Source organism: Bufo bufo, chromosome 9, assembly GCF_905171765.1.
Source record: "Bufo bufo chromosome 9, aBufBuf1.1, whole genome shotgun sequence".
Taxonomy (NCBI): domain Eukaryota; kingdom Metazoa; phylum Chordata; class Amphibia; order Anura; family Bufonidae; genus Bufo; species Bufo bufo.
Window position 1 is genome coordinate 51664253 of NC_053397.1, and position 14725 is coordinate 51678977.

General features: G+C 46.2%; 1 protein-coding gene across 2 annotated transcripts in view; it reads left to right on the forward strand.

Moving 5' to 3' along the window:
- The window catches only part of ARHGAP29 (Rho GTPase activating protein 29), a 108851-nt gene that overhangs the window by 83667 nt on the left and 10459 nt on the right, over nt 1-14725 (forward strand). For both annotated transcript variants that reach the window (XM_040406669.1, XM_040406670.1), the window contains 8 exons: nt 2144-2254; nt 3990-4070; nt 4905-5093; nt 5649-5786; nt 10534-10712; nt 10798-10964; nt 11053-11178; nt 13412-13510. In XM_040406669.1, the coding sequence (XP_040262603.1) occupies nt 2144-2254; nt 3990-4070; nt 4905-5093; nt 5649-5786; nt 10534-10712; nt 10798-10964; nt 11053-11178; nt 13412-13510 (1090 nt within the window). The remainder of the gene's footprint in view (nt 1-2143; nt 2255-3989; nt 4071-4904; nt 5094-5648; nt 5787-10533; nt 10713-10797; nt 10965-11052; nt 11179-13411; nt 13511-14725) is intronic.

Sequence of the window (14725 nt, forward strand, 5' to 3'; positions counted from 1 at the left end):
AATTAAAGCCTTTGAGGAATTTTTTTTTTTTTCCATAACCATATTCTGACCCCTATAACTTTTTTTGTAGCTATGTGTACGGGGCTGTGTGAGGGCTAATTTTTTGCAGGATGATCTGTTCTTTTCAGTGATACCAATTTTAAGTGTGTGCGACTTTTTGATCACTTTTTATAAAAAAAATTATTGGGTAGTCGAAGTGACAAAAAATGGCAAATTGGCTGTTTTTTGGGGTTTTTTTCGCTACGCCATTTGCCATATGCCATTAATAATATTATATTTTAATAGTATGGGCATTTTCGCACCTGGCGATGCCCATGATGTTTTTTTTTTTTTATTGGTTAAGTATTTTTATTTACAGGAAAGGGGGGTGATTTGAACTCTTAGTTTTGTTTTTGTTTTTTATATTAGTAAAAACGTTTTTGTTTTTTTTGTTAGTTTTTTTTTACTTTTTTTTAAGTCACCTTGGGTGACAATAACCGGCAATCATTCGATTGCCCATAGTATTCAGTGATGGCTAAATAGCCATCATTCAAGACTTCATTTGCACTATATCAATACAAGGCTGCCACCTAGTGACCTGTATTGATATATACATCTAATTGACTCTGAAGCCTGCTTGAGGCTTCGGTCAATTAGCTCAAGGTAACAGGTCCCCCGATCTCAGCCGGGGAACACTGTTACCCGACTGGAAGCGCGCAACTTCCGGTTCCGGTCTGTGACATCTGAAAGGTAAGATGTATGCGATCATAGCAGAGACCCCGCGGCTAAGGCGCCCGCTGCACGCGCAAGCGGGTGCCATGTTTAGGGAACGGATCCATGACGTACAGCTACGTCATGGCTTCTTAAAGGGTTAAAAGACCTCTGGAGGACAGTGACCGATTTCCCTTCCCCCCCCCCCCCCCCCACATTTTGCACTATTTACACTGTAACTGGGAAATTAAAAGGACCGATCTCTAGAGCGAGGAGAGAGAAGCGCCAGCATATTGCGCTCTCTTTGGCGCAGGGGATGGAATCGAGACATGCCCTTAGAGTTCTATGGAGCCGTCTGTACAGCGATGAGAGAGACTGTGTTATGCTCGCGTTTCGTTTCTCTCCCCTTGTTCTAGCGATCGGTGGGGTCAGGGCACAGACACTCACCAATCGAAACTTTTGATATGTCTCTTTGACATATCCTTGAAAAGTTTAGTGTCCCTTTAAATGTGTGTTTTCTAAATGTAATAGTCATACCTGCGCATTTCGTAAACATTTTTGATATGTCATTGTCTTCCCTGGGGCGGATGGGATCTTGCAGCAAGACAATGTGACATGTCACATAGCTAGAAATGTCCAATACCAATTGGAAGAGCGTAAAAAGACTTCCAAGTCCTACCCTGGCCCCCTAATTCCCCAGACTTGAACCCAACTGAGCATCTGTGTGTCCACCTCGATCGTCATGTTCACTCTATGAATTCTCCCCCATGCTCCCTCCAGCAGCTGTGTGTCCACCTCGATAGTCATGGTCACTCTATGAATTCTCCCCCATGCTCCCTCCAGCAGCTGTGTGTCCACCTCGATCGTCATGTTCACTCTATGAATTCTCCCCCATGCACCCTCCAGCAGCTGTGTGTCCACCTCGATCGTCATGTTCACTCTATGAATTCTCCCCCATGCACCCTCCAGCAGCTGTGTGTCCACCTCGATCGTCATGTTCACTCTATGAATTCTCCCCCATGCACCCTCCAGCATCTGTGTGTCCACCTCGATCGTCATGTTCACTCTATGAATTCTCCCCCATGCACCCTCCAGAAGCTGTAGGATGCACTGCAGTCAAGCATGGCTCCAGATATCTGCGACTACCAGGACCTTATTGAGTCACTCCCAGCCTGTCTAGCTTCTGTCCATGCTGCACATAGCGGTTACTCTGGACACGTATGTAGCATGTGTCAAGGCGATTGTAATAGCACAGCTCTGGAACCCAAAGATCGGTTCAGTTGTAACCAAAAGAGTTCTGCTTGATTTTTATATTTTTTGAACAGTTTTGAGAGTAGATACGGACTGGCACTTTAGCGTTCTGGTTTTCCCGCTTGTTGCCATGCAGCGGGTCCTTGAACAGCAGTAAATGGTCCTGCTTGGCACTTACATGAATAAATGTGTTTGTTTTCAGGAGTTCATGCCATGCCAGCCAATTTTCACAACTGCTTTCCAGAATGACATTGAATGCAGCCAGTTATGGCTTCAAACCATCAGTGCACTTCAGAGCAACAAGTTCCTTCAGGTGAGCCATAGACGAGGCATGCCGTCACTGTGAAAATATGTGAAGCTTGGTAACAAGCTGGTATGTAGGATTTGCGTTGCCAGGAAGCATCTGCTATATAATCCTAAGTGTAAAACTTTGAGTTTCTTTAGCGAATTTCTTTATAAGGAGCTCAGTGTCTGAAGGGTGTTTCCAGAAGCTATCTTCAGGAAAGATCATCAGTATCTGACCCCCGCTGATCAGCTCCAGTGAGTGCCGCGGCCCCTCCCTAGGCCAGTAAGGTCACGTTCATTGCACACATGGCCTATTTGAAGTCTAATTCAAGTGAATGGACCAGGGCTGCAATACTAAGCACAGCCACTATACAACGTATGGCGCTGTGCTTGGTATACTGTAAGTAGGACGCAATGATCATCAGAGCGCCGTATCCTCTTTAAACAGCTGATCGGATCGCCAGGGATGGCAATAGTTAGACCCTCGCCAATCAGATATTGATAACCTATCCTGAGGATAGACCATCGGTATTGAACCCTGGAAAACCCCTTTAAGAATCATCCAGCTAAATGGTAGAATAATACATTTAGTGGGAAATTTATCAAAACTGGTGTAAAGGAAAACTATCTTAGTTGCCCATAGCAAGCAATCAGATTCTACCTTTCATTTTCCAAATGAGCTCTATAAAATTAAAGGTGGAATCTGATTGGTTGCTGTGGGCAGCTAAGCCAGAGTTATCCTTTTACACCAGATTTGGTAAATCCCCCCTTAATCTTCTGATATGTCATGCATGTGAAAGGACCACACTGGTGAAGTCTATGTTCTTGGACCACCTGTGATTTCCAGAATGAAAGGGCTCTAGAGAGAGCTGAAACTGTTTGACTTTGCTCATAGCGTACTGCATCAGATTCCCCCCCCCCAAAAAAAATAGGATCACACTGCCATTGATTTAGATGGCCAATTATTTTATTTTAAAAGGGTGGTCCAGGATTAGAAAAACATGTCTGCTTTATTGCAAAAAACAGCACCATCCCTGTCCATGGGTTATGTCTGGTATTTCAGCTTAGCTCCGTTGGAGTCCATGGGTCGGAGCTGCAATACCGCACACAACCTGTGGACAGGAGCGGTGCTGTTTTTGGAAGAAGGCAGCCATGTTTTTCTAATCCCAGGCAAACCCCCTTAATTTCAGTAATAAATCTATAATCAGTGCTGACTAGGTTTAGGAGTCCCGTCAGTCTGTAAAACAGTGATTGATCCAGATCAAAGACTTCACCAATATGATCTTCTCACAAGTATCAATGACACCATTTTACATGGATTTTCTAAGGTGTCTTAGAGTTGCTCCCCATTTGTTACATAGCAGCATACTCGAAAATGATGAGCAACTGATGGAGGGTATTCCCTCTCTATGAGCCAGAGGTGTTAGCCAAGAGTATCTCTGGCAGATCTGGTTCATCCCTATATTACATGGCCTGGCCACAGATTTCATTGATGGTAAAAGCTGTTCAATGGGGGTTTCTGAAGATTCACCCAATCTCCTGGCTAGCGTAAAGCTGAATTTGGGCTTTCATGATGAAATAAGCTCTTTAGATATCATGCTGCAAACCTCCATGAAAGAAAGTTCTTCTTTTGTGTAGAATCTCTGGACACGGTTGTGAAATCTCACATTAGCTGATCATAGACATGTTGGATTGATCGAGCAGCACATATTTTTATACGCTCTCCACATGCAAGCAGCGTAACAGTCTTGCTTTGACTCTAGCCTCTTCAAGCCCGAAGATCGGAGGTCGACAGACAAAGGAAGGAAATGAAAGAACTTTGGCAACGAGAACAGAAGAAAATGGTCAGTACCCAGGAGTTCTAATTACATTTCGCTTCTGCTCCTCCTTTCTTGGATTTTATAGCTTTATCGGCCATTATAGCAGCAGTTGTGCATTGTGTTATTTGTAGCTACATTACAATTGGTGAATCACCTGGAACAGAACAAAAATAAGGGACACTCGTCCGGCCGACAGCTGTTCCTCCCAAGCCGGGCATGCATTGGGTTTCTCATGGGGGAGATGGGAATAAGGCGCTGCCAGACACCTGTGTCAGTGGCTTATCTCCCATAAGATCAGAAGGATTAAGTATGTTGCAATTCGTCTAACCCTCCTTTCCCCTGCTGTCTGCCATCGGAAGAGAGTCTGGAGTTTTCCGTATACATTAAAGGGGTTGTCTCATCCCAGACATTGATGATCTATCCCTAGAATATGTTATCAATGTCAGGTAGGTGCTAGTCCCACCTCTGTGACCTGCTCCCATCTCCAGAAAGGGTCCTCCAAAGTGAAGGAGAGTGCACCAAGCAATCATGGCCACCCTCCATTAAACACTGTGGAAGTTCTGAAGATAGCTGAGCTTGCTCACTTTTCGGAACTCCTTTGGCAATGAATGGCGAGCGTTCCGTGCATGCGCAGTGTGCTCTCCTTCACGTCTGAGACCCGCACCTATTTGACTTTGGTGGCATATCCTAGTGATATACCATCAATGTCTGAGATAGGCTAACCCCTTTAAATAGTCATCCATGTATTTCATCTAGAAGATGGTCTGATAACACTGGTTTCTTCAGTTATGGTCCTATTACACTGGTGGATACACTGTTTTTATGCATTGTGGTTTATTTTGTGGTTGTTTTTTGCAGGAAGAATTGGAAACTGCTCTTCGGAAAGCCAAGTTATTGAACGTTCAAAGGCAAGATGAGCACGAGAAAGCAAAATCTAGTACAGTCCGAGCTGAGGAGGAGCAGCTTAGTTTATCTGGAGGACTCCTGAAAGACGGGAGCAAACAAGTGGAGAAGAGGCGACGCTTGGAGCAGGAGGCTTTACAAAAGGTATGAGGTGCTTCTAGGGGTTCTGTCACCAGGAAATTCACTGGTAAAGCAGGCACAATGTCTTGTAGGGCTACCTCAGCTGAATGTAATGATACCTTTCGCTTAGCAATCCTCATTCTGGAGGGAAAAAAAGTACTTGTAATCCATATGCAAATCACCAGTTAAGTGCACTGAGGTTGGGCCCCAATCCACTCTGTGCACCCTTGCTCCTCCTACTTTCTCTGGCAGATTTTCTCTCTCCTTGATTGACAGGGCCAGGTTCCTGCATAGTCATTGCGCCTGGTCCTGTCTATCAAGTAGGAGAGGGAGGGAGCAAGGGTGCACAGAGTGGTTTGAGCCAGCCCTCGGTGCACTTAACTGTTCATTTGCATATTAAATAAAAACATTTTTTTTCCAGAATAAAGTGAAGGGTATCATTACAATCGGGTGAGCTAGGCCTCTAAGGCATTTTGCCTGCTTTACCAGTGAAGGGAATGAAGGACACATGAGTGGCAGCCAGTCACCTCTAGGTAACAATGGGCTCGGGCATGAACCTTACCTTTTTATACTTTATAGGCCGAAGAGGCTAAAGAACATTACAAGGCTTGTGTGGCAGAGGTGGAAGAGAAACGAATTGATATGGAAAATGCGAAGAGTGAAATTTTAACGCAGATACGAGAGCTTGTCTACCAATGTGATCTCACCCTGAAAGCCGTGAGTGTCTGATGGGCAACCCATGTGCCATGTCATACTAATCTACCCGTGTCTTGATGTAACCGCCAAATGAATATGAATGCTGGCTTGATTCATTCTTCCATCACATTGCACACTGCTCATATCCAGGGGTTATGACCAACCTGCAGTCCAGCAGTGGTGGTCGTGCTCGTGCACTATAGGAAAAAGCGCAGGCCTCTCTGGTGTCCCCGGGACAGCAGGAGTGCATAGGCACGCATGCGCAGCAGCTCCCATCTGTAGGCTGTTCCCTGACGGATGTACAAACGCTAGTGTGAAACTAGCCACACTTTACTTTATATGCTCTTTTAGCTTTGTTCCAATCAAACCTATCATGGGTCAGTGCAGGAGCTGACTATTTCGAGCCAGGGCTGGGGCCTGTTGAAAGCCTGTCCAATAGAACCGTTTTGAAAAGCTTTCCTGACCCCATCAGTCAATATCCAGCATCTGCTGAGAGCCATAATATCCCGCCTCAAACATTCATGTACCAGACGCCTTTCATGTGTTGTAAACTGTTCTCACAGAGGAATATTTTATCTTTTGGGGAGTACTCTCTCTCCTTGGGGAGAGAGACTTATGGGCCATACATGCTCCTCTGGAATTCTGGGAATAAAGAGATGCAAATGAGCTTTTAGAAAGCTCTGCTTTTAATGCCACCAGATGTAAGGCAGCTATCCTAGAAGTCAATGTTCGACCCTTTAACTAGGCCTTTGTTACATGACTTGGATAATAAATAAGCCAGCACCTCATCTGCACACAGTTGAGTACTGGCTTAACTGGGTGAGCAGCCTAATTCAGGATTTGGGGGGTACTCTCTGCTTGAGAAGTTGGTGTGAGGAGACTTATTGGTCATACACTCTCCTCTGAAATTCTGGGAAATGTGTCTTTACGCCATGGATAGATTCCAGCAGACCACAGCTCTAAGATCCTATAGAAAACACATTATGATGTACATAATCACAAGGTGTTGGACCCATTGCCTTCTTCAAAAACATACTGAACGGGCCTAACAGTTTTTGCTTTACATTATCTTAAAATGTTCTCCTTTGACATGTATGCCACGATGATGGTGGTGGTGGCAGAATGTGTAAGGCATTGTTTCTATTAGATTAGTCTTTTCATATTGACCTGTAAGCAATAACTCAACACTGTGACTTAAATGGAATGTGTCATCAGAAAGTTTCCTTTTGTTTAAATCACTTTTTTTATATTAAACGTAGATATTTTTTTCAGAATGTTTTATTTTTTATTTTCCATGTATCGATTTGAAAAACAGTGTATAATCCTGTTGTGATCCAATTTTTGCACTTATAATGAGCCATGATTTCCTGTTCCGTATATATCACTTGTCAGTAGCTGTTCTCATGATCACCAAAGGCAGAGTTACAATGACAAGTAACACCTCTGTATAGATAACAGGATCCACCATTCACAAGAATATTATCATCATTATTTATTTGAAAGAGTCATTAGTTCCATAGGGCTGTACAGGGGAAACTCGAAAAATTAGAATATCGTGCAAAGTTCATTTATTTCAGTAATGCAACTTAAAAGGTGAAACTAATATATGAGATGGACTCATTACATGCAAGGCGAGATATTTCAAGCCCCAAAGTCACAATCTCAGGTCCCCTTTGCTCAGGGGGTATGGATTAATTAGCTGACTAGAGTGTGACACTTTGAGCCTAGAATATTGAACCTTTTCACAAAATTCAAATTTTAAGCTGCATTAATGCAATTCCTTTTAAGTTGCATTACTGAAATAAATGAGCTTTTGCACGATATTCAAATTTTTTCGAGTTTCACCTGTATATCAAGAGGGGGTTACACATACATAATATAAAAAATACAAATACGATAAACATGAAACTATGAGCAGACTGGTACAGAGGGGGAGAGGACCCTGCCCACAAGAGCTTACAATCTACAAATACAGTAGGTGATATCACAGCCTATCCACTCCCTCCTGATTTCTGCACAGCTCACAGAACATGCTTAGAAAGCTCTCCCATAGAAGTCAGAGGTCCCCTCCTGACCATTGTGTCTATGGACCATGTGGATGCTCTCCTAGAACAAGAAAGGCTTGACATATATTACGCCTAGTGGTCAGTGTGAACATTGCACGATTTTAGGATTTTTATTTAAAGAGGACCTTTCACCTTTTTTTTTTTTAATTGAGATAAGTACTTGTACTTGCGGGGTACCCCTCCTCTGATGCTACCACCCTGCCTGGTTTCTTAAAACAGCGCTCCTACACCGCTCTGCCCCCCGGTATTTTCCCCGCTCAGGAGCAATGGGGAGGAGACACTGTCTTTCTCTGTGGGCGTCTCCTTCTTCCCTGGCGGTAGCGCTGTTCAATCGCAGTGCATAGAGTCACAGCCAGGGAGAAAAAACCTCCCTGGCTGTGACGCTCTCCGATGCGATTGGACAGCGCTACCGCCAGGGAAGAAGGAGACGCCCACAGAGAAAGACTGTGTCTCCTCCCCATTGCTCCGATGCTCAGTATTTGCATACCGAGCGGGGAAAATACCGGGGGGCGCGGCGTAGGAGCGCTGTTTTAACAAAACAGGCAAGGTGGCAGCATCAGCGGGGGGTACCCTACAAGTACTTATCTCAATTAATAAAATCCGGTGAAAGGTCCTCTTTAAGTATAGATAGTGACATGGAAAAACAAATCGCCAAAAAATTCCGAAAGAAATATGTTTAACATAAAACTTAATTTAAAACCATCGGTAATTTTTGATGGCACATTTCCTTTTAATATATAAAAAATGACATAAACCCTGAAAACTAGATGTTTGCCGAGTCGCTTTTCAGGGATTGGGGCAATTCCAATGACTTGTGCGACTTTGTAATGGGGAAGGAGTTAGGTGGCTGGCCCAGAGGCACGTATCTCAAGAGGCTTCTTGCCAGAACCTTCTTCTCGATTAAGATGAGCTCAGTCTTGTAGTCACATTTCTTTGAAACCAGACGAGTGTTCTGATCTTCAGTAGTTAAGCTCCTTCAGTGGGAAGATGAAAACACGTTCGAGTATAAAGATGATTCTCCATCATCCTGAGTCGGGCTAAAAAGTAGCTTTTTCCTTTTGAAAGTCGTCCAGCAGTATAAAAACCCCTTCACGTCTGGTATCTTGGTTCATTGTCCATGGCTCTCCTTCCATAGTGAAGGGCTTGTACAACAAATATCGCCTGTGTGCGTCTGAGCTCTGACTGTTGAACCAGTGTTCTCTCTTGTAATAAGTTAATTATTTCGCTGAATGAGTCTTTTATCGCCGGGTTGACAATCTTTTAATCCTTGAGTGCCTTTCCCTTAAAATGGAAGTGCTTCAAACTCTAGTACTTCTGGACAGGCGACAGGTTGCAGGCCCTTTAATACGCTATGCAGATAGTAGGAATGCACTGAGATGGTGGGTTTTAGAATATTTTCCTTGATGGTTACGATTAATCATTGTGATTTATTGACTCTCTCGGGAGGGGTACATTAGAAGAATGATGGTAGGGTTTGGACTAACAGGGGTTAAAATCTGCATTTTCATTTACAGTCATTATTGTGTTTTATATACTGCACTTATTGCAAGAGCTTAAAATGATGATTCATCATTTTGGTAGTAAAGGCGACGGATTCCCTCATGGTTCATCAAGGATATAATAGGGTCTGCCACTGCTTCAGTTAATCTCTAGTCAGCAGCTCCATAGCCGTTGTCATTTATTTGCAGGCTAAAGGGCAAAATTCTCAGTTTATACATGCAGATTCTGCTGCAGAGCTGAAATATTGCACTGATTTCAGCCCAAGTATCACCAGTGCACTTCAGACACCCTCAGAACGGTGAACAGCCGTTGCCCTGTGAGTTTTATAAAAGAGAATGGTCACCAAAAATTCTGCACAAATGCATACAAACCATACGTAGCTTTATGCACAGGGTTGTTCCCATATTTCGGTCCTCCAAACCTGCGTATATGCAAAATATGGATATCTTCCTCGTGCACTCTGCATTTTTCTCACATAAATAGAAAGGACTATTCTCATAGAGACCAGAATAGGTGGTGATCTAAAAATGTGCGTAACAGCCATATGGATCCACAAAAATACAGATGTTGCCATGGCCCCATAGAAATGTACAGGAGTTCAGTGCGCTATCCCAAAAAAATGCAGGTAGCAGATGAAAATTGTCACGCACATGAAACTGCCTTAATGTGTACATGAGTTATATCACTATTTTTGGCTGTAACTTGTATTTGGCATTTTTAGTACTATTTTCCTCCTAAGTTGTTTCTGAGCTGGTAGGTGGAGACTAGCTACTTTCATGTCTGCCCATACACTACACATGGACAAACAGATGATGCTACTTCCTAACTTGCCATAGCACAACCTCAGAAACAGCAGCAGTAATGAAGGACATTATACCACAGTACTGAGCAGTTTAGCTGTGATTCCAGCAAAGTAAAGTGCTTACAAACCAGCAGCAGTCTCTGTCAGTCTCTCTGCCTGTCTCCAGAAGCTCCTCCTTCCTTTGCATCCTCTCCCTCCCTTCTCCATAGGCTTCTATAGAATCTGATCCTTCAGTGAGCAGGCAGACTGTCTTTAAGGAAGAGAGATTTGATCAGGGAGTTGAGATTTAGTGGAGAGGAGGGGGAGCAGGACAAGAGCCTGATAAGAGGAGGTGTTTTACACATTGTAGTGTATTCATGCGTTGAAGTCTTTCTAATATATTCCATCATTTTGTAAACAGGCAACAGTGAATTTATTCCAGTTGCAGCACGCCCAAGTGGTATCGCTGCCTGTCAACTGCCAGACCCTCTGTGAGATTGCCAAGCGCTATGAGCCAGGTCAGCAGTATTCAGAGTTTGTGAAGAACCTGCCCAAAGATGACTGCGGCATTGAAGTAGGATCTCACGCACAGATTGGACGGTGAGTGCCAGGGCAACACTGTATGTGCCATTACATACCAACAATTCTCCCTGATTCTTATCTTATGTTTTTGGGGTCTTTTTAGGCTTATGTCAAAGGGAGACGAGAACAGTACCCGTGCATCACATGGAAACCTATCCCAAGGTTCTGCCGAATATCCCGCCCAGTCTCCTGAAGACATGGGCAGTCCTTTCTATAACCGCTCTCAGAAGATTGGGCAGAAGAGATCGAGTAGCAGCACTGATATTCAGGGTAGGATGTCCGAGTAATGCCGCAGTATATTTGCCTTCCACTTGTATTTGCAGAGAGTGACTGTTCTTCTGCTTTAATCTTTTTCTAGCCATAAGAGGTCCACCATTCAGGTCCTGGTCCACCGGTAACCAGAGCGGAGGCATGTGCAGTGATTCTGAGAGTGCAGGGGGCAGTAGTGAGTCCCGTTCTATGGACTCTCCATCAGCTAGTCCAGGTACATTTCAGTACTAGTAGTTTCCTAATAACTGTCTGCAGGGTCGGTGCAAGGATTTTTACACAAGCGAAGCTACATTTTGGCTCCCCCTCCCCCCCAAGCTAGCTCACCTGGCCCTGGTTCTGTCTGCATCAGCTGGCTGGCTTCTCTGTGTGGTCCTGGTATCTTCGCTCTGCTTCAGACAATCGCTGGTTTGAGGACCGTATTTTTCGCCCTATAAGACGCACCGGCCCATAAGGTTTTAGAGGAGGATAATAAGAAAAAAATATTTTTCATTACACCTCAGGTCAGACCAGCAATCACACCCCCAATGTTAATCAGACCTCAGATTAGACCCCCAATGCCTCAGATCAGCCCCCCATGTCAGCCATCAGCCCCCCATATCAGCCCCCCCCATGTCAGCCATCAGCCCCCCCATGTCAGCCATCAGCCCCCCCCATGTCAGCCATCAGCCCCCCCATGTCAGCCATCAGCCCCCCCCATGTCAGCCATCAGCCCCCCCCCATGTCAGCCATCAGCCCCCCCCTGTCAGCCATCAGCCCCCCCATGTCAGCCATCAGCCCCCCCATGTCAGCCATCAGCCCCCCCTGTCAGCCATCAGCCCCCCCCCCCTGTCAGCCATCAGCCCCCCCCCCTGTCAGCCATCAGCCCCCCCCCTGTCAGCCATCAGCCCCCCCCCATGTCAGCCATCAGCCCCCCCCCATGTCAGCCATCAGCCCCCCCCCATGTCAGCCATCAGCCCCCCCCATGTCAGCCATCAGCCCCCCCTGTCAGCCATCAGCCCCCCCCCCTGTCAGCCATCAGCCCCCCCCCTGTCAGCCATCAGCCCCCCCCCTGTCAGCCATCAGCCCCCCCCCTGTCAGCCATCAGCCCCCCCCCTGTCAGCCATCAGCCCCCCCATGTCAGCCATCAGCCCCCCCATGTCAGCCATCAGCCCCCCCCCATGTCAGCCATCAGCCCCCCCCCATGTCAGCCATCAGCCCCCCCCATGTCAGCCATCAGCCCCCCCATGTCAGCCATCAGCCCCCCCATATCAGCCCCCTCATGTCAGCCATCAGCCCCCCCATGTCAGCCATCAGCCCCCCCATGTCAGCCATCAGCCCCCCCATGTCAGCCATCAGCCCCCCCATGTCAGCCATCAGCCCCCCCATGTCAGCCATCAGCCCCCCCATGTCAGCCATCAGCCCCCCCATGTCAGCCATCAGCCCCCCCATGTCAGCCATCAGCCCCCCCATGTCAGCCATCACCCCCCCATGTCACATTTCTCACCCCTCCATGTCAAATCACCTATGTCACATCAGCCCTCACATTTCTCCCCCCTCCATGATCCACGTTGTCACATTTCTCCCCCTCCATCCATGTTGTCACATTTCTCCCCCTCCATCCATGTTGTCACATTTCTCCCCCTCCATCCATGTTGTCACATTTCTCCCCCTCCATCCATGTTGTCACATTTCTCCCCCTCCATCCATATTGTCACATTTCTCCCCCTCCATCCATGTTGTCACATTTCTCCCCCTCCATCCATGTTGTCACATTTCTCCCCCTCCATCCATGTTGTCACATTTCTCCCCCTCCATCCATGTTGTCACATTTCTCTCCCCCTCCATGATGTCACATTTTTCTCCCCCTCCATGATCCATGTTGTCACATTTTTCTCCCCCTCCATGATCCATGTTGTCACATTTTTCTCCCCCTCCATGATCCATGTTGTCACATTTCTCCCCCCCTCCATCATGTCCATTTCAAACCCCCCACCCCCCATGCCACATACATTTCTCCCTGTGGGCCGCACAGACAGACTACTCAGAGACATTTGTCTGCACAGTTACTCACCACCAACAGCTCTGCCTCCAGTCTCCAGACCTCCGCTCCCCAGTCTGAACCAGTTGCTGCTGCCTGCCGCCCGCCGCCGCTCCACTTGGCAGTCACCCCCCCCTGACCCCGTTGACTGTCTGTGTTGCCGATGCCGTGCTGCTGCTGAGCCTGCGTGCCGCTCTGTGAGGAGGTGAGGGCCGCACGGCACACCTGCAGGCTGGAGCGGGCGCGCTGGCCCGGAGGGGCAAGTCCGCAAGTGATGTATTTAAAAAAAATATATATAATATTTCCGCCCTGGCGACATCCCCCCCCTTCTCTGCGCCCTCAAGCAGCCACTTGGTCTGCCTTATTATAGAGCCGGCCCTGACTGTCTGTATAAAATAGGTCTTTGATTTAAGGTTTTATTGTATTTCAGGAGACTTTAAGAGACGCCTCCCTAGGACTCCATCCACGGGGACCATGTCATCGGCTGACGATCTGGATGAGAGAGAGCCTCCTTCTCCTTCAGATAACGGTAATTAGGCCCGGTATGGGTTTGTGAAAGTTACCCTTACACCTTTATTTGCTGCTGGCCAAACACACGTTCAGTAGACAGCCATTCTTCCTGACACATGCACAATGCACTCAGCCAGGCTCGCAGTGGGTGCAATGTTCCTCCTACATGACCTGATCATAGGCCAATATTGAATGCCAATCAGTGATGTACAAGTCAATCAGCATTCATTTAAAGTGCCTTTCACACTAAGGGAAAGCTAAGTGAAAGGAGGGTAGATGATTGCTATTTCAATCGTTTGTCTTCCATTTACTTTGCTTAGTGTTGGCAGCACATCTCCTGTTTCCATAGGGCGGTATACTGCTAATAAACAAGGGTTTTAGGTGCTGCATGAAAGATGTGTTCACCCAACAGTCAAGAGTTTTGCTCTTTGGTCGGGTGATCTGCGACACTTTTACTCAGGTCAATTATCGGGAACAAACATTTGTATGAATGTTAGTTACTAATAATTGACCGTATTCTCGGCCATGTAAAATCAATCTTAGCCTCTGCCAGAAACTTGCAGCTGATCTCAGGAGTGGAAATTCAGAGATCCTTCTTATCCCCTAATATCTGTCTGGAGAGTGCCGGCAAACCCCCATACACACACACAAGGTAGTCAGCCAACTGTGCTCTTATCTGTATGAGAACCTGTCACCTCTCCTGACATGTCTGTATTAGTAACTACATGCACCCCCCTTGTAATAATTCTGGCACAGCTATTCTTATGACTCCATGATGTGCCATTCCTTTATTATTCCTGCTGGAAGTTATGAATAAATTACTAGCAGTTTGCAGTGAAGTTCCAGTTAGTGTTGTCCCTGCCCAGCGTGAAACTGGCAGCACTGATTGTATATTGTCAGACTGTGCAGGGACACCCCCCAACTGGTAACACTCAGCTGGATCTTCGTGGTAAACTGCTAGGAATTCATTCAAAAACTTCTAGAAGAAATAATAAAGGGATGGCACAACAGAGTCATAACAGTTCTGGAGCAACTATTTTTATTACAAGGGATGTTATAGGCCCTCTTTAATGCGATGTGCTTTAAAGGGCTTTTAGTGTTTTATAGTGATGACCTGTCCTCAGGATAGGTCATCAGTATCTTATCGATGGAGATCTGACTCCTGGCACTCCCGCCGATCAGATAGGCTGGGACTAGGCCATCTGACCGATAAAAGTGATGTCAGTGGCCTAGG